General features: G+C 34.4%; 1 protein-coding gene across 1 annotated transcript in view; it reads left to right on the forward strand.

Annotated features, from left to right (window-relative positions):
• The window catches only part of CNOT6L (CCR4-NOT transcription complex subunit 6 like), a 150,681-nt gene that overhangs the window by 118,712 nt on the left and 11,381 nt on the right, over positions 1–20,588 (forward strand). The window contains exons 10-14 of the mRNA XM_017876601.1: positions 1,163–1,320; positions 3,723–3,877; positions 13,705–13,856; positions 16,181–16,408; positions 18,879–19,081. Coding sequence (XP_017732090.1) covers positions 1,163–1,320; positions 3,723–3,877; positions 13,705–13,856; positions 16,181–16,408; positions 18,879–19,081 — 896 coding nt within the window. The remainder of the gene's footprint in view (positions 1–1,162; positions 1,321–3,722; positions 3,878–13,704; positions 13,857–16,180; positions 16,409–18,878; positions 19,082–20,588) is intronic.

The raw sequence follows: 20,588 nt of genomic DNA on the forward strand, positions 1-20,588 counted from the left end.
ACAAGTCAACTCAAATTGAAATTTTGCTCCCAGTGTACAAAATGGTCACCAGTCAGACCCCCAGGAGACTGAACTGAGTTTCTCTTAATAGTTTTTCCATCATCTGAAACAGAACCAACTTCAATCAAGTGTCAGTTCACTTTGAATTCCTCATGTCTTATTTAAATAAGTGATTCTCAACCATGTCTGTTCATTATAATCACCTGGGATGCTTTTTAAAACTACGAATAGCTAGACTCTTAATATTCCAACTTAATTAGTCTGGAGTCAGATCCTTACTTCAGCATTTTTCTTTTAAAGGTCTACAAAGTGATTCTACTAGGCAGCCAAGATGGAGAATTACTGATAAAAATCAGAGCTTTTGAGACTTTAACATGCAATTGCTTATGAATTACCTGGGAATTTTGTTAAACTGCACATCCTGTCCAAAAGAGATGTTTATGGGGCCACAGATTCTGTATTTCTAAATTCCCAGGTGATTGATTACTGATGCTGCTGGTCTTCACAGCACACTTAGCAAGTATGCAAACAGTAGCAAGGATGCAAACCATCTTCTCCTATTAGTTTGCTCATAGTCTTTTTATAGTTAAAGGACATTTAAAAATGAGCATTTTATTTCAGAAACGAACCTTTGATTGACAAAAAGGATTCTCTTACAAGTAAATTTTATTAGTCCATACTCTTCTGCTTCAAAGTAATGATAGCAGTAGGAGGCCCAAAAACATGCTAAGTATAGATATTTTGTTAATAAGAAGTAATGAGATTAGAGCTCTTTAATTAAAATGCAACTACAGTTTAATTTTGTCCCACTCATTTAAAGAAGCTTTCCTCAGCAAGTTATAAGCAAAAAATTAGCAGATTTAAAATTTTAAATTTTTATTAAATTTCCTCAAAACTCTCAAATATGAACTGTTAGTCTAATTCTAGATTTAGTAAAATAAATTTTGTAAATTCTAGATTTAGTAAAATAAATTTTGTATGATGGACTCCAATGATGTTTTAGTAGATTAGCAATCTTAATCTTGCCTAGGCATTTTACAGTGATGATATGTGGCGTATGTGTGTGTGCTGTGTGCTTGTGCAGGTGTACACATGATATTGCTTTAGAAAAAGTTGCCTAATTTTCTCCCGTTTGTCTGTTGTTTTTTCTCCCACTTCTTAGCATCATTCACGGTTATGTGTTACAATGTGTTATGTGATAAATACGCTACCCGGCAGCTATATGGCTATTGCCCATCCTGGGCATTAAACTGGGAATACAGGAAAAAGGGAATTATGGAAGAAATTGTTAACTGTGACGCAGATATCATTAGTCTTCAGGTAACACCATAGAAATTAAACTGTCTTTAACTTAAAAGGTGAACTTAAACATAAGAGAAGATCTGACCACTGGGAGAGATCCTGTGTTTAGAGCCAAAGCTCAAAAAGAATTGTTTTCTCTCCTTCTCTTAAAAAAAAAATGGACAATTTAAATAAGCATTTAAGACATTTCCATAGTGAAACTATTTTGCTGACTGAATACAACCATCTACTTACATTTATTTACTATTTACTTAAGTGGAAATAATCTTACCCATTATTCATGTTAATATTCACCTCATGATCGTTGGTATTGCTGAAAGAGAAAACCGCAGAAGATTGCCAGTCTTTAGGAATATAAATTTAACTTATATTGGGGTCTGTTTAAAAAAAAAAGCTTGCCCACAGTTATTCCTTAAACAGACATACTTTAAAATATTATACTATAAATCATGCATTATTTGCCTTACCTTGCTTTATAAACCATCTCTGAAATTTAGATTCTTCTGTTTTATAGCACTTCATTAATTGAACTTTAAAGAAGCAGCATCTTTTCATGAAATGTGTTTTATTGCTTCAAAATTTAGCTAATGATTAGCCAAAAGATGTTTGAATAGTTTTGAGTAACTTTTTTCTTAGCAACTTTCAAAACATGTTAAGTGCTTAAAGGTTTAAAATTTTTTAATTGACAAATAATTGTATATGTTTATGGAGTACATTGTGATGTTTTGATACATATATTTTTTTAAATGATCAAATGAGGCTAATTAACGTGTTCATCAACTCAAAAAATTACTGTTTCTTAAAGGTGTTTAAAAATGTGTGTTACAGGCCAGGTGTGGTGGCTCACGCCTATAATCCCAGCACTTTGGGAGGCCAGGGCAGGTGGATCACTTGAGGTCAGGAGTTTGAGACCAGCCTGGCCAACATGGTGAAACCCCATATCTACTAAAAATGCAAAAATTAGCCAGGCGAGGTGGCGTGCACCTGTAATCCCAACTACTTGGGAGGCTGAGGCATGAGAATCACTTGAACCCGGAGGCAGAGGTTGCAGTGAGCAGAGATCACACCACTGCACTCCAGTCTGAACGGCAGAGCAAGACTCTGTCTCAAAAAGAAAAAAAAAAGTGTGTTACAATTTCACACATTCTTTTCATGATAGCCTGAGAGGGAAAATTATTTTAAAATTTTATGTAACAGAGTAGCTTGATAATTTATTTTATGTTGCTTGGGAAAAAATAAAATCTTTTAAAATTAAAATAAAATTTCTTCTAAACCCTGAGACTAACAGAGAAATGGGGAGAGGAGGAGGTAAACAAAATTAGGCTATTTTAGTTTCTTGTCTACCTCTTGGTTTAGTATTTGTAGTGCTAACAGCCTCACACCCTCTTAAATGTAGCAGTTTGAAGGATAAAACATCATAATTCAAGAAAATTGTCTTATAAAAGCGATGCTATAATACTATACCGTATTAAAAAGAGATCATTCTAGAGAAGTTGGAAATTTTGAAAAAATACAAAGCATGATGGAAGGAAATACCTAATTTCATGTCATAAGATAGTTGTGTTAAAACTTCTAGAGTGTTTTTCTTCTACACATTACATAAAATATATTTACAGATACATTTTGTTTCTTATTTATTGTACTTAATGGATTTTCCATTGTTACTAAAATTCTTCAAAACTAATTAATTATATGAACATATATTGATTAAGCTTTTCCCCTACCATTGTACATTTAGTTGTTTATGGATTTTTGCTGTCGTAAACTCATGCTGTTAGCAACATCTGCATACATAAATTATCTTCATATTTATTTCATTTAGAAAGACCTGTTAAAAATAAAATATTTTATTTTATGAGTCAAAGAATAAAATAGACTAATAATTATCAAATTAATAGAGGCCATTGGATGATTGTGATTTTAGGTACTTAAAAATTTCTTAAAGTAGAATTTTTTGTGAATAGATTTTATGTTTCTCACTCTTGGGTATCATTTCTTTCCACCATAGTTCAGAAGGATAAGCAATTTTTTAAATTACCTTTTTATATATAAAATATACTATTCCCTATCACAGAATCTATCACATACCCAACTTGCTTTGTTTAGTTGCCAGTCTTGAGGAAGTAAAGTATAATGGAATGAACTGTAAATTGGGCATCAAGAGACCTTGGGATGTAGTCCTACTCCTGTTACTATCTGTGTGAGCATGAGAAAATCATGTCACCTTTCTGGTTCTTTCATGTTTAAAAAGCTACCATTGTCAAGTAGCAGCTGCTAGCAATCAGGTAAGATAGTAAGATAATATTTGCTATGTGAATTATTTTTATTAAGTTACATCTTACTCATAATGCTGAACATTTTTATATCTTAATCAGCATTTTCCCTCTGTCATATAGATGATAACTTTTCTTTCATCTCAGGAAGTGGAAACAGAGCAATACTTCACTCTCTTTCTGCCAGCATTGAAGGACCGTGGATATGATGGATTTTTTTCTCCAAAGTCACGTGCCAAAATCATGTCTGAGCAGGAGAGAAAGCATGTAGATGGTTGTGCAATATTCTTCAAAACAGAAAAGTAAGTTAAGGAAACGAAGCACAATGGTGTACTTTTATTTATTTAAATTCTTACACTTTAAAATTGTCTTTGGTTTGGCCCTGTAAAATAAACAGAAAGCTAGAAAACAAGTATTACACAACTTAAAAGTGTTGTTAATGTTTCATTTCCCAGGCTGTGTATTTGGAATAAGGATATTTATTTTATTACTTCTTATGCTTTTATTATCAAATAACACTAAACATTTTGAGAGATACAGACTCGAATGGTCTTATATTTCAGAACATATTTTCGTGAAGTAAAATATTAGTTTTTTTGTAAAAAAAGAAAGTGGTACCTTTTAAGGTTAGCCCTAAGGGATCTGGGATTCTTTTCTGTGATTTTTTTTTTTAATAGTTGATTTTTGAGAATCATTCATTTTACCAATCTTTTATCTTTTACAATGAACATTTCATACAATTATTTAATCATTTATTCACTAAATGTATACTGAACATTTGCTTTGTGATAAGTCCTGTGCTAGACACAACAGACACAAAGATAGTCAAGACATAGTTCCTAATCTCACTGAAAGCTCAAATCCGGTAGGAAAAGCTAGGCATGTAAGACAATTACAATATCATATGGTGTATATATAAGATAGAGATATGCATGGATAGATAAGAGAGGCAGGCACAGAGTGTATGGAGGTAGAGAGTTAAAAGGGTTGACTGAGTCAGGGCAATGGAAAATGAAACGTGACATCTGATAGAGGTTGAATCCCATGGTTCATAATTTGGATTTGATACATTAGGGAATCATCTACTTACAGGATAAGCATATACATGCTTACAGCTATTTTCCAGTATTTCCCCGTTTTACATCTATTTTATCAAAGCCAATCTGTTTTTATTGATCCAGGCATATTATCAGCATGACATGCTATTTTAAGTAAACAAACTCAGTGAATTTGAAAGGTATTTGGTTCACTTCCCATTATCTATGCCTACTTTCCTGTCTTTTCCATGAATTTGTAGTAGAGATATTCTTATTTTGGTTAATGATTAGTAAAAAACCTTGTAATATTTGAAGTCAGAATATACTAAATTCTTCTAATGGTTTGGTAATTTTTTATGCATTTTAGAATAATTCTATTAAAATTACGTATCTTAACTATGGGAATATGTTCTGAGAAATGCATCATTAGCTGATTTTGTTGTTGTGGGAACATTGTAGAGTGTACTTACACAAACCTAGATGGTACAGCCTACTTTACACCTAGGCTATAAGGTATAGCCTGTTATTCCCAGGCTAGAAACCTGTACAGCATGTTACTGTAGTAAATGGACAATTGTAACACAATGACATTTGAGTCTAAACATATCTAGACATATAAAAGGTAATGTGCTGTGATGTTAAGACAGCTACAGCATCACTAGGTAATAGGAATTTTTCAGCTCCATTATAGTCTTATGGGACTACCGTCGGCATGTAGTCCCTCGTTGACTGAAATCTTGTTATATGTTATATGACCGTACTTAAGAGTGTTTGCCATCTGTCAGGCCTTTTCTAATTGTTTATATTAATTGTCTTGTTCAAATTTTAAAGCAGCCCTTACAGGCAGCTATACAGCTATTTCCTTGTTTTTATAGATGAGGAGACCAAGGTACAAACAAGTTCAATAACTTGCTCAAGTTACACAGTAGTCTGATTTCATAGTCCATGCTTACAACTACTGTAATCTTGAGGCTTCTTGTTTGAGCTTTTGATATCAGTAATATCTCTTATGAGATTAACTCATTTAGAAAAATTGCCCTGAATTTGACATTTGTTTTTTTTTAGACAGGGTTTCAGGGTCTTACTTTGTCACCCAGGCTGTAGTGCAGTGGCAATCATGGCTCACTGCAGCCTCAACCTCCCCAGGCTGAGGTGATTCTGTCACCTCAGCACCCTGAGTAGCTGAGACTACATGTGCATGCCACCACGCCTGATTTTTGTATTTTTTGTAGCTGTGTTGCCCTAGGCTGGTCTTGAACTCCTGGGCCCAAGCATTCCACCCGCCTCAGCCTCCTACAGTGCTGGGATTACAGGCGTAAGCCACTGTGCCTGACGATATTTGTTACCTATGTTCATACACAAATTTCCTTGAAACACCGTAACTTAAAAAAAGTACACCAGTAAACTTGAGACATCTAACATCAGGCTATTTTTCTATTTGCTATAGTTTCTTTCAAGATAATATGGAAGGTTTTTCTTGTTAACTCTCACAGTTTTGAGAGGAAAAATCTAAAATTCCTTAACAATTTACTAGAGGTAGTTAAGGCTTTGAAATAACAATTAGAACTGTTATCTGGGTATTTACAAATTGGTTCTCGAATTATTAAAAATGCTGTGAACTAGTTAAGTAATGAGCACATAGGAAATACTTACATGCATGCATCACCTGTTCTTCTTTTCTTCCTCAACTCTTTTTTCCTGAATGGTAACATGGATCTGGCAACAAATTAAGACTTTGAGTGTGATACATCAGTGCATTGTACCTCTTTTCAACTTCTTTCCTGGAATGACAGGACTATATACCTCCTATAGTAGAACAAAACCACCTTCTGTCCCAGTACCAAATATTTATCCAAGTCTTATTAGCTAGCTATTCAGTGCCAACCATTTGGAATTTAAAGTATTCTACCCTACCTGTATTCTTTCTTCAGATTGGGAATATAACATAGAGCAAAAAAAGACTGAGTTTTGAAGTCAGGTGCTTCTTCTATTTATTTAGCTGTATAATTTTGAAAGACTTACCATTTCTGGACTTGTTTCTTCATTTGTATTTTCTTGTAAGATCATTTTTGTAGAGGTTACAAAACTAACAAGGATAACTGCGGGGAGAGTAGTTCAACACTGTACTTATTCTCAGTCTCTTTCTTCTGTAATCAGAATATCTGATAATTCCTCATCTTCACTGATGACTGTTTAATCATACATGAAAAACTGTTACAGAATACACAATAAATAGAAACTATCATAATTACCATTTATAGCAAAATACTATAATAAAAATCTCTAATCCATCATGATGAAAGCATAGAGTATTGTTTAGTAAAGGCTAGGATGCAAGTTACCAATATTCAGATAATTAGAATGTAATACAATATTCTTTAAGTCATATTATTCTAGTTTAGTTTTGGGGGATTCAGAATCTACTTCTGGATTTGGCAGCACCTGTTTGGTCATCATTATGAACATTTTTTGGGAGTTACATGCATAAAGATACTAGAAAATAGAACTTTGAGTTATAAAATGCCAGATCTCAGCTTTTGCTTTGTCTTTTAACAAGTATTATTTACATTCCAAAGCATTTTATAAAATGCATTCATACATATGCATATGTTTTTTATATATATATAATGTATATGTAGAAACTGAGTTGTAAATACATTTTTTTTTTTTTTTTTGAGATGGAGTTTCGCTCTTGTTGCCCAGGCTGGAGTGCAATGGCATGATCTTGGCTCCCTGCAACATCCGCCTGCCGGGTTCAAGCAATTCTCCTGCCTCAGCCTCCTGAGTAGCTGGGATTACAGGCATGCATCACCACGCCTGGCTAATTTTGTATTTTTAGTAGAGACGGGGTTTCTCCATGTTGGTCAGGCTGGTCTCGAACTCCCGACCTCAGGTGATCCACCCACCTCAGCCGCCCAAAGCGCTGGGATTACGGGGGTGAGCCACTGCACCAGCCGAATAATTTACTGTTGACTCCAGTGGACTTATCCTTTGTATTAGAAACATTCCTGAAAAGCAACTGAAAATAGAAAATTAGCTGGGCTTGGTGGTGGGTGCTTGTAATCGCAGCTACTCGGGAGGCTGAGGCAGAGAATTGCTTGAACCCGGGAGGCAGAGGTTGCAATAAGCCAAGATCGTGCCATTGCACTCCAGCCTGGGTGACAGAGCAAGACTCCATCTCAAAAAAAAAAAAAAAAAAAAAAGACTGTACAAATATAGGATGTTGTTTATCTACTTCCTTATTTAACCTAGTCTCTCAGCTTACCTTTTCCAGTTAGTTACCTTCCGACACTCCCATGATTACTTAAAGGGACCAAGAACACATCTTACAGCATTTTATACTGATTATAGTAAGAACTTCTATTTGGTTTGGTTTTAACAGTGTTGGGATGTGATCCAGAAGGGGTCAGAGTTAACTTTTTGTGATTATACTATTGTCTTGACTGTGTATTACATTGTCCCTTTTTACTTATAATTGAATTCAGGGAGGGAATATTACTTAAATCCTATAGATTGCTTTAGTTTCTCATAGTTGGCAGTCAGTATCCTCTCTCTAGCATTAATTAATTATATCACAGCCCACAAAGTTATTTTAGACTACAAGTTGTTAAGAAATTGAGTTATGTCTTTATTTGAAGGACTGCTCTGGACGTGTTCTTTTGCACATGAAACATCCAACCTAATAATACTTCTCAAATCATATAAGGGGATTTTTTTGGTCATAGCAGTCTTTATTATATTAATATATGTTCTTTCTTTTCCATTTGACCTTTTGTCTAGTTTTTTTCCCCAAAATGTGAATATACAGAAGAATTCTTGGAATAAAGTATCACCAGGAGTAATGCTTTTAGCATCTGTGTACCAGTCACAGAGTATGAGTAGTAAGCTAATGTATCAAAAGAGACAAATTTAAGATTTTTTCATATTACCAAGGCTGTAGGACTTGGAACAATGACTGGAAAGTAACTATAAACCAATATGTCTAATTGAGAAGAAACATCTAATAATAGAAAGAATGGCAGAAAACCTCTATATTTCAAAATGTTACCTGTGTGGAAATCTGTGAGACAGACAGTACATGCAGAGTAGAGTGCATTTGGTTTGTATGGGAAGGGAATGTAAGAAGTAGCATTGTTAAGGTAGTAGGGATAGAATATGGGTAATTATATCTAACCATATTATAAATTTTACAGTTATAAACAAGTAAACAAGATAAATTGTAGACGATTACAGCCATCAGCACTAATGCTAGAAATCTCATTCTTTTAAAAGCAGAATACCTGAGAAAATCTTAAAGTTCAAGAAACATATCAATACTCTTATTTACTAGAAATAAGGAACTTTATTTGGTTCAACTAGTTTTCAACTCTCTCTTTGGTTTTCAACCCTTGGTGAAGCTGTAGTGATAAAACTTGAGTGAGAATGTGTGCGCTAAAGTTTCTCAGTGTCAGTGGATGGGAGTGTTAGTTATAATGACATATGCATCCTGTTTAGGAAGACTAGTTTTGCTTTTCTCGACTTTTGAAAGCAAAGACATTAAAAGAAGATACCTTTAAAAGGTTGAGAAGTTTTAAAAGTCAAAAGTATGGCAGTATATACCAATGAGAAAGAAGGTTGAAAGGGTAGTTGCAAGCGTCTAATAACCCAGCGGTTGCTCAAGATTTATGTTTAAAGAATTGTTATTTAAATGAAGAAAATCAATAACCAATCACGTATTTTTTAAAAGTTTTATGAACCTATGATCATTACCAAGAAACTTAAGGAAAAGAAAAGACTGGGTGAAAGTGCTAAGGCGATGAGGAGGATATTTTAACTAACATTATGCACTGTAAATAACAAGAAAGGAATGGACCCACTGCAGACTGTATAATCAGTAATTGATGATCAGCAAAAAACAGCTATATACAATTTATGTTTTGCTTTCATGATTTCTATTGAGAAGAATTTTCCTCAAAGTAGAAACACTAAGACCAGGTAAAGAGGAGAATGGCAAACCACGAAGGTGAGATTGGTAAGCCAGGAGAGTCTCTAAACTACACTAACTAGTTAGGTTTTCAAATGAAGATAATTATATCTTATGGTATTAAAGATCTTACAGAAGTGTGGTTAGAGAACTGGCAAAGGTAATCTGTTACAAATATTGGAGTAGAGAAATTCTAGGATTTGGGGATGGATGAACTATCAAACTTTTCAAAACACAGACTTGCCCAGCCTCAGTTTTCTTCATCTTTATAATGGCAATAGTAATACCTCCTACTGCAATTTGGGTTCTCCAGAAAGAAGACTCGGAGATAGTTCAGTGTTCAGGAGTTTGTTAGAAATCAACACCTGTGGAAAGAAAGGGGAGGAAGCAGAATTGGACATATGGAGAAAAGTGAAGTGTTGCAGGCCTGACTGCCTCAGGTGACTCAGCAGGGAGCTTTAGAGCTTATATGGCCTGTGAGAGTTAAATCACCAGGGGCCCAAATCCCTGGACCTTTTGCTTTTGATTTCTAATTGGATGGTGGTGCTCCCAGAAGTGACCTCTCATGTGACCATGTGACCATGAGTAGGCAGCTTTCTGCAACTGAAGCAATCCCTGAAGGACTGATTAGGAATCTGAGCAGTATATCTCCATGTGCAAATTTTAGGACTAACATATATGAAGTGCTTAACACAAATCTTGAGACTGGATAGATCCTCAATAATGGTAACTTTTTTTATTGTTATTTTATTATAATGTCCTATTGAGAAATTTAATTGTTTTGAGAGAAGAGAATGCATGCTCATAACATTTCTAAATGTCCAAAAGCTGGCAGGGATATTTAATCTGTTAGAAAATAGAATTACGTCCAATAGAAAATAGAATTATATCCCTTAAATTTGTACAACTATCTTATATATCTGTAAAAAATTAAAAAATAGGATGAAATTTCAGAGCACTTAATATCTGAACACGTGAACTAATGAGCAGAAGTTTATGAAGTCATACTTAACTGAGGTAATGATTGCTGCTCTTAGATTATTAATGGAAGGAATAAAAGAGGGAGGGACAAGAATCAGCTGAGACTGCAGAAAATATATGTAACAATGTTCATTACGGCATTAGTTAAAATATGTGAGAAGTTAACTTAAATGTCCAACACAAGTTAAATAAATTATGGTGAATCTGTATAGTGGACTATAATTCAGTCATCAAAATTGATTTGGAAGAATGTTAAATGTTATAGGAAATGTCCCTGATAGAATAGTATTGTTCTAATTGCGTAAAAATATGTGTGTGTGTGTATGTGTGTAGAGAAAAGTCTGTGGAAATATATTAACTTTTAAATGGAAGTATTGAGTTATAAGTGACTTAGTTTTCTTTGTTCTCATATCTCTACAATAAACATATTTAATCATTTTTTCCACTTTTTTGTTTTGAAGTACCTATAAATACAGGACTGACAAGACTTGTTTTAAAAACAAAGATCAAAACATTTCAGATATATATCAATTCATGTTTGGCTTATAATTAATATGGCTGTCCCCAAAGTGAAGTTTTAGTCTTTATTAACAAAAATACAGTTAAAAAATGAAGAAGGGTGTAGTTCATTTATGCCCAGTTATAGGTACTGCACCTTTGGGTAAACTTGAGTTGTTCAAATGAACTTTTCAAAAAGACAGACCCAGTTGTCAGTTCAATTTAAAGTTGTTGAGCAAATTTAAACAAATTGTTCAGATGAACAACATCACATATCTTATAAATAACTGATCATTTCTTTTCCAGAGAAGACATGGAGGGTTGGAGAGCATTGACATCTATTGTCAGATATTTAAAGTGGTGTCATTTGGAAGATAAATTAGATTTAATATATATTCTTTTAAAGAAAAGATCTAGATCTAGGTGTAACGGAAAAAATGGGAGAATACAGGAAAGCAAATTTTAGTTAAGATAGTTCTTTTAATTAGAGTCCTGTGTTCCCCTACCCCCACCCCGTAAAGAATGACCTGGCTTTGGTAGAAGTAAAATTATTCCAGTTCTAAAATACTATAATTAACAGGATTTTAAGACTTTTATACAGAATCCTAGGTTCCTGTAAGTATACCATAGAAGTTCTGTGAATATTTAGAAGATATCTCAAAAATTAAATATGAATAATTGAACCGTAATTTGAAAATAACATGTTCACTCACATGTTTCAAATACAAGTTTTAACATTTTAGAAATCATTAACATGTTCATAAAGTGCTGCTTAGTTGACTTGTTTTTGATGCAGACCTCTGAATCAAATTTCTTCATGCCTGCTTCTTTTTTCTGAGTATAGGGCCAGTTATTTACCATTTATAGCTGTGTGAATCAGGATTTTTACTAATACTCTGTAATCAAAACAAAATACAAAAATTAATTGGATACTGAGACTAATGTAAAACTATATCATCTCTGTCCTCTGATTTCAAAGTTTTGTATTCATCAAAATAGGTTGCTTGTTTTCAGTGGTTGATTTATTCTAACATAGTGCTGCTTTTATCTGTTTTATCTGTGGGAATCTCACCAGAAACTGTAAAAGGTATTCCACAGCTTAAAATTGTTTGAAGAAATCTGATATGGACAATGGTCAATCCTGTCTATAGGACACATTTTGAATCAGCTCACTCCTCTTGATTTCTCTTGCCTTTGTTCAAGCCACCATCATTTCTCTTTCAGATAACCTCACAAACTTTCTAATCTGCCTCCTAGTTAATAGTTCTTTAATTGAGCAGCTAAAGTAATCTTAAAAAAATGTAAATCAAATGATATCATGTCCTGGCTTAGAACTTTTATCTCTCCTCTTCAGCATCATTTCATACCCTTCCATTCTTTTCTAACACATGAACTTGCAAAGCTTTTTGCTGTCTCAGGACCTTTCACATCTTCTACCTGGGATGCTCTTAACCCTATTCTTCACCTTAGTAACTTTCATCTTTCATATTTAAGCTTATAGATAACCTCTTTAGAGGGTAGAAACTATAGTCACTTTAAGCACTGTGGGTTAGAAATAGGCACATAAACTGACCCTTTACACTTGTCCGCCCATCTGACACATTCAGAATTGGAGCAGGGAAGGGAATATTACTTCATTTAGTATAGCATCCTGTAGCATAGTAAGTCGATATTTTTGAAGAAACAGAAACTAGTTTCTGTTTTCAAAGCTTGAAAGTGGGGAGGAGATCTGTTATGAGACTAAGTATGTCTTCTCACCACTGAACACCTAGTGCAAGTAATGTATTTAGTAGGGTTTGATTACTCATAAATATTTCACAAATTAATACAATTAGGCTGAAAACGGTTGAAGGACTTGACTAAGATCCCACTGCGATTAAATGGCAGCACTAAACTAATTATATTAAATCCTACAACTCTGTAATACTTCATAATTTGGCATTAATGAAGGAAAGAAGATATTATTAGTGCAGAAGCTGTAATCACAGAGAGAGTCATTTCTTCATCTTGCAGAATCTGTTTCTCAGAATACTTATACCCCATTGCAGTTTTCTAGTAAAAGCCAGATGGAAAAATCAGTTACTCCTTAGCTGAGATAAAGGTGTGCCCCTGCATTTTGTTGACAGATACCTTGATGTGGTAGAAATAAAACTACAAACAGGGTAGGTGGATTGTATTCTTTTTATTTTTTCATAATTAACTTAGTTGAGATTGTGTGCACTTTTAAATACCAGAAGATTCTAGCAGTGGCTTAAATGAGGGAAGGGTGGTTTTCTAACACAAGAACTCCAGAAATAGGCAGTCCAGAACTGGTTCAGCTGCTTCCCCATTTTTAGAAGGTTGGCTTTTGCCTTCCTGCTTCTTATTTCATGGTCACAAGATGGTTATTATTTCTCCGAGCACTAGCTGTAAGGGGCAAGATATAAAAGCATGAAGGGAAATATATGCCATCTTTGTTAGGTGGGGCCTCTGAGAAACTTTTCACAATAGTCAGACTTCTTGTGTCTTAGTGGCCAGAACTGTATCACATGGCCACTTGCAGCTAGAAAATGACAAGGGAGACAATGCATAATGTCATGTTTCTTTCATTTAATGTCTTTCAGCATGATAGTCTAAGTACCTAAAGTTATTATAATAATATACCTTTTAGATTTACATTGGTGCAGAAGCATACAGTGGAATTTAACCAAGTGGCGATGGCTAATTCAGATGGATCCGAAGCTATGCTGAACAGAGTGATGACAAAAGATAATATTGGTGTTGCTGTGGTATTAGAGGTCCACAAAGAACTATTTGGAGCAGGTGAGTGCAGTGTAAAATATTCTTACTAAAAATAAACACCATCCCAAGTTTTTCATCTCAAAACAAGTGAAGAGAATTTTGCTGTTATTTATTGCAAAGTTATTTTCTTTTGAGGAAAGTTAAGGGAGATGGGCAGGAAAATAGCACCATTGTGTAAAGCATCTTATATTTGTTGGGATATTCTGTGCTGTCTAGCACAGTCTTTTTTACTTACCAGATAATATATGTAATAAAATCTTTTAAATATGCCATTAATCCCAAGCAGTTCTTTGAAATAGGGAATATTTTGATTAGGCTGAATTTATAAATTATGATGACTTAGTCCTCTTTTTGATTCATATTTTTAGCTTCTTGAGTGTGATTCTTTTGTCTTTCAGGTTAAGGACTTGGCACATTTTCTCTAGTTTCTTTGCTATATCTCAGTCATTGTCAGGGTAAGAGCAGGATCTTTTATCTACATGGTACTTTCTTTAGCATTTTAGATTATTTATAGCTTCCTTCAGAGTCAGAAACTCATTATGTACTTCACACACAACAGACCTTTTTTATCCTTCCTACTGCCTGCCTTTGAGCATTTCATTGTTTATTAGTACATTTTAAGCAAGAAAGGAGTGAGACCACGTCAGGGCTTTTTTTCCCTTGTACTTTTTGTAGAGGAAAAGATTATTTCTGCCTTGAGTATTGATTTGAATTATTCAGACCATGCATATATGTCAGACCTTCTTTTCTCACCATACTTCAGTTTATTCATTATCAAAGATAATCTTTGATCGTGAAATTTTGAACTTTTTACTTTTCTTAGCCCCTCCTTTTTTATCTACTTTTATGTCCTTTACAATCTTATTCTTCCCAAAGTTTGGTACTTTTTTTTTTCTGATATTGTGGAGAATTTCTTTTGTAGTTTTACTCCCCTTTTAATTTACAGAAGAGTAATTCTAAATAGTAGACACTTTCAAGTTCTGAAATACATATCTATTGTACTCCTAGAAGGGGAATTTAGTAATATAGTGCTTATGGTTCCCTTGAAGGGGAAAATTTTTAATACTGTGAATACTTAATCTATAGCTAAAAGTGACACTATAAAACTTCTAGGAAAAGAAGATAGCTTAGAAGATTTGGCTACAGGTATTTATCTTATGATCAAATTGCTTTAAATGTGACTATGTCAGATATAACAGATACTTCAGTTCCTTGTTATATCAACACTGAAGATAATTATAGCTTGGTAAGACTGGAAAGAAACTTTACCAAACTAGTAGACTTAGAAAATTAGGTCTTTTCCCCAAAGCTTATATTCCAATAGAAAATTTGAGATACTTTTATAGAAATTATAAAAGAAAAATTTCAATTTGTATGTTTACGGATAGTCCAATGGTTTAAAGGTATGTAAAGTAAAAAGTGAGAGATCCCTCCCGTCATTCGTACTCTAGAATAGCTCTTGTTGATTTCTCTATAGAGGTACTAACATACAGAATGTGAGTATGTATATTAATAGTTTTATATCTTGAATATTTTATGGACATCTGTCAGTAAATGTTAACTATGTTTAATTTTCAAAAATCTTAATGTATTCCATCCACCATTTTGGAAAGTACTATGTTAATGTTTATTTTAACAGAATTAAAAAACATAAAATTATAGGAATAAAAAAAAAAACTTTAGAGATACTCTAGTTGAATATTTCATTTCCCGAAAGAATCTGGTTAAATTACTGACCCAAGACTACATAAAACAATTAGTAAGAAAGCCAAGTCTAAAACCCAGGTGTCCAGACTTTTATAGCACACTACTCTATAATTCTGGTTTTTAAAATAATGCTATTTGGGTGTATGGTGTGAATTTGTTCAGGTAGCAACTCACTTGCTTATTTTATCTTATATAGATTAATATAATTTACTGCCTTTTACTACTGACCTATCACAGTTGTGCTGTGTTGTGCTTGGGAAATGCAAGGTGAATGAGTACTAGACAGTAGTAAGAATTTAGATTGAGGTTTAGGTAACTCAACTGAAAACCTGCCTTACTACATTATTGTGCTTTTTAAATGACAGATATTTAAAGGGCTGTACCAAATTTGTGGGCCAGATTTAGCCCATGGACTACAGTTTGCCAACTTGATCTAGGAGAGTAACTCCCATAGTAGGATTACCAGAATCTCAGCCCTTTAACTTCTAAGAATTACTTTATCAGATAAAAGGGAAGTTATAAATTCATGGAAAAGAGTAAAGAAGTAGCTATGGATCATACTGAGAAAACCTGAGGATGCCACATTTCTTCAAACATAAAGCATAACTGTGTCTTCTTTTTGTTATGTTTAAATTTAGGTATGAAGCCTATTCATGCTGCAGACAAACAGCTGCTTATAGTGGCAAATGCCCACATGCATTGGGACCCAGAGTATTCTGATGTGAAGCTTATCCAGACCATGATGTTTGTCTCAGAGGTTAAAAACATTCTGGAGAAAGCCTCTAGTAGGCCTGGCAGCCCAACTGCAGATCCTAATTCCATCCCGCTGGTGCTATGTGCAGATCTTAACTCATTGCCAGATTCAGGTATTTATAACATCATTTCCTCACTGCTTTCAATTTCACTTTTACTCTTGGGTTCAGAGGCCAGCTGGCTCCTAAATTTTGAGTAAATAATTTCTCTTCTAAATTAGGGAATGTGTCAGAAGAATCCCATGGATGGGACACAGAGTAATAGAAGAGAGTTTAATAAAGAAGCTATTTCCGAAGGTGTTGGCTGGTTTAAGGGAAACAAAGCAATAAATGATGCAGTACTCTGCCACTAGGGGATTTAGTAATAGATCTCTTTACCACTCCTCTACCTAAAAGGGAAAGTAGTGGGAGCTGTCTGTCATCAGAACTTGGAAAAAATACAGTTGTAGGAAAGGGACACATAATAGGAGTGATGGCTTTGAATTGCATGAAGCAGTCAATCCCTGGCAGACCAACAAGAAGGGTGCCAGGGGAATATATATTCTTACCTCACTCTGCTTCTGTCCTCTGATCTCCTGCCAGGCTGCCCATTGATCAAATCCAACCAGAAGTTAGAGGGGGGAGGGATTTGCAGTTGATGCAATAAAGATCAGCTTCCTGAGGCACAGAGTGTACTGCAGAAGGGTGATCTGAAGGGGCAGCCAGAAAATACTCATTACAGGTAGCTATCTAGTTTAATAATATTAGCAACTTTTAAGTGAATTCATTAAGTGATATTTAGATACTGTTAGTAGGTACAGAAGAATGATTAAAATTATCGTAGGGCTTCATATTACTTCTTGAGCTCCTCTAAACTACTTTATGTCTGAACTTATATCATTTTACTTTTTATAAAAATAATTTCTGCATTTTAGGTATCAAATAGAAAACATTAAACTATTACTGTTTTGCTAATACCAAAGCATATGTTAAATTTTGTATATTATCACTACTAGGCTATTTTAAGTTATTTAAAGTAAGTAACAATAAGGTTACTATAAGATAACCTAAATGCCTCCACTTGGAATATTAAAAAAGTCACTGAACTTGAACATCTTTTTCTTCTTAGCAAATAATGCTGAAATCATTGTTAATAAATATCTGTCTTTAACCCCAGCCTGATTGGCACTTTAACCACATGTTCCTTTCTTAAGTTGAATTACTCTCAAGTGCAAGTTTTTCTCCCATTGTATTTGATTTGTTAAAGCCAGTTAACTGGCATTTGGCAACACAACGCAGTGAAATGACTTTGGTGCCAGACTGTCATGGTTGGATCCTGATTCTGCTCCTTACGAACTGTGCAATCTGTGACTAAGTTCCTCATTTTTCCTTTTATTTTTTTGTTTTGAGACAGAGTTGCGCTCTTGTTGCCTAGGTTGGAATGCAATGGTGCAGTCTCGACTCACTGCAACCTCTGCCTCCCGGGTTCAAGCGATTCTCCTGCCTCAGCCTCCCAGTAGCTGGGATTACCGGTGCATGCCACCACGCCCAGCTAATTTTTGTATTTTTAGTAGAGACAGGCTTTAACCATGTTGGCCAGGCTGGTCTCAAACTCCTGACCTCAGGTGATGCACCCACCTCGGCCTCTGAAAGTGTTGGGAGTTTACAGGCGTAAGCCACCACACCCAGCCTAGTTCTTCATTTTTAACAAGGGAGGAATCATGTTATCTACTTCATAGAATTCTGTGTGAGATTTACATGAATAAAGCACTTAGAACAGTGCCTGGCATGTAGCAAATACTAGGTAAATAATAGTGCCTTCTGAGCTATTTACAATACTGATAATTGTGCTTATCACACATTCATTATATCTTACTATCAATCCTTATTACAGATAGAAAGGTGACTCTAATAATGCACTAATCATCATAAGGGTTTTGATACTGTTTTCATGTTTGCTAATTCAGTGGAAGCAGTGCACTTTTCTGAATGCTATTCTTCTCTTCAGCCTTGTATTTTTAGCCAAGTGGTATATTTCTGGCATATAATATTCTTTATAGTGTCAGACTGAGAAAACTCACTGTAGCTCAAAATAAAGAATGATATTGTCTAGCTGACACTAGACATTGAAATGTTAAAGATGCAAAATCTGTTTTTGTTGTAAACAATTTTTATTAATATGCTCTACTTATATATTTGCAAAGTTGTTGCTTAGAATGGGAAAATGCTAAAGAGATAGTGGTTTGGAATAATTTTCCGAAAACATTTAGGGTTAATGCCTTCCTGGTGAATGCCATCCTAGGTCCTGGAAATCATCTTTGGCCTGAAGAACCACCAAGAAAACTAAGGATATCTTTTGAGTGTTCCTGATATATTTTGTTCTGAAATAGGCAAACATCCTTTGATTCATTTGATTGAATCGTATGAAATGGCTGGCATTTGATTTTTTATTTTTAAACAATGACAAAAGGTAGTTTTATATGGCTGAACCTAAGAAAACCATTCTGAGCCTGGTGGATTAACCTGGTAACAAGTCTTGGCTGTGAAGCCTTGTATAAGGTCTAAATGCTAAATGGGAGTGTCTCTTTCTCCTTTATTCTACCAGGTGTTGTGGAATATTTAAGCAATGGAGGAGTAGCTGACAACCATAAAGACTTCAAGGAACTAAGGTACAATGAGTGTCTTATGAACTTCAGCTGCAATGGAAAGAATGGAAGCTCAGAAGGGAGAATCACACATGGCTTCCAACTTAAGAGCGCCTATGAAAATAACTTGATGCCTTACACCAATTACACCTTTGATTTCAAAGTGAGTGGCAGCCTTTGGGCAGATGTAGAAATTATTTCAGATACAAGCATGTAACAAGAAAGGTGTAAATTCTGTATGATTAATTGTATAATCTTCAGGAATTTTTAGATTCTTAAAATCTCTAGGCTAAGTATGCACCTAGATATAAGTAGGTTCATTGGGTTTTGTGGCTATTGTTGTCTTAAATTCTTTTTGCTTTCTCGTTTGTTTAGATTTTAAATAATATAATAAAAACTTCTGAAATGCTCAGTAGGTACTAGGCACTTGTCAAAGCACTTTGTATATATCAATATAGTTAACCCTCACCTGCTCAAACCATCCCTAACTTTCAGCAGTAACCTCCCTCCTGCCCCTGACAGAAAAGCACTGAATATAGCAAAACTCACTTTGAATGAATTTATGTAGTCTTTTCTCAAGATTTTCTTTCTACCTTCCATTGATGTCTTAGTATCTTTAAATTTTTCAGGTTTCTTTTGGGGATGGGGTTAGAGAAGGTTGTACTTTGGTTCTATTTTATATCCATGTATTTGTACTAATATATTCCTAGGCAGTGGAACACTCTAAAAGAAAAAGACATTTTTTGACAAATACAAAAAAAAAAATGGAAAGGCCAATTGTACAGGACCAGCTCTTCTTTAGAAAGACAGATTGTGGTGGCTTTATGTAATCTCTTTTCCAGTGCTAGTTTTCTGATCACTCTGTGTACCTGTAACTCTGCTATTGTACCTCTCTTTGACTTTCTGGCATTTCAGGCATCTATAGTAGAATCTTATACTATCTGGAAAAATCTAAGTGTTAGAAAGCAGTTTGGTATAAGAAGCCTAGAGGGAATTTAATAAAATGCCAAAGGAAATTTACAAATGGCCTCCCTTACATCTCCAATAACCTTTTCTGTTTTGTGTGGGTTAGCTCCTTTCCAAGAAACAAATAGGAGGAGGAAGAAAAGAAATTCATGTGTTGTTACTAATCAGCTTTCATAATCATGAAGTGGAAAAAAAAGTGCTTAGAAATTGAATCTAATTTAGTATTTTTGCTATTAGAAAAAATAATTCAATCCAGCGATAGTTCGTTTTGTTCCAGCCACTCGTATGTAGTGATGTGCTGGTAAATATTTAATAATGAGCATTTTGGGAAAAAGCTCTGATTTGTGGTGGTTGCCGATTTCTGTGGTTTAAGTACTTTTACTGTAGCAGAATCCAGTCTCCCAACACGATACCATTGAACATAGAGTTGGGAAGAGGTGCTAAGAAAGCTAGTACTAGCTGACTGTAGCACATCATTGCTTCATTGCTTTTATGTAAGCTTAAAAGAACACCTTTTAATGGTACACAGTTTACCACAGCTTAAATCCTGTCCTTGTAACTATAGTGATATATATCTACCAGCGTAACCCAGACCTGTGATAAAGTTCCTGAAAATAAGTGTTTAGTAATTCTGCAACTATCATTATTGTTTAGGTATGTGTGTAGGTAAAAGAAAAAAAGTTTTTTTCTTTTCACATAGACTT

This window comes from Rhinopithecus bieti, unplaced genomic scaffold (genome assembly GCF_001698545.2).
Source record: "Rhinopithecus bieti isolate Rb0 unplaced genomic scaffold, ASM169854v2 scaffold_8675, whole genome shotgun sequence".
Taxonomy (NCBI): Eukaryota; Metazoa; Chordata; class Mammalia; order Primates; family Cercopithecidae; genus Rhinopithecus; species Rhinopithecus bieti.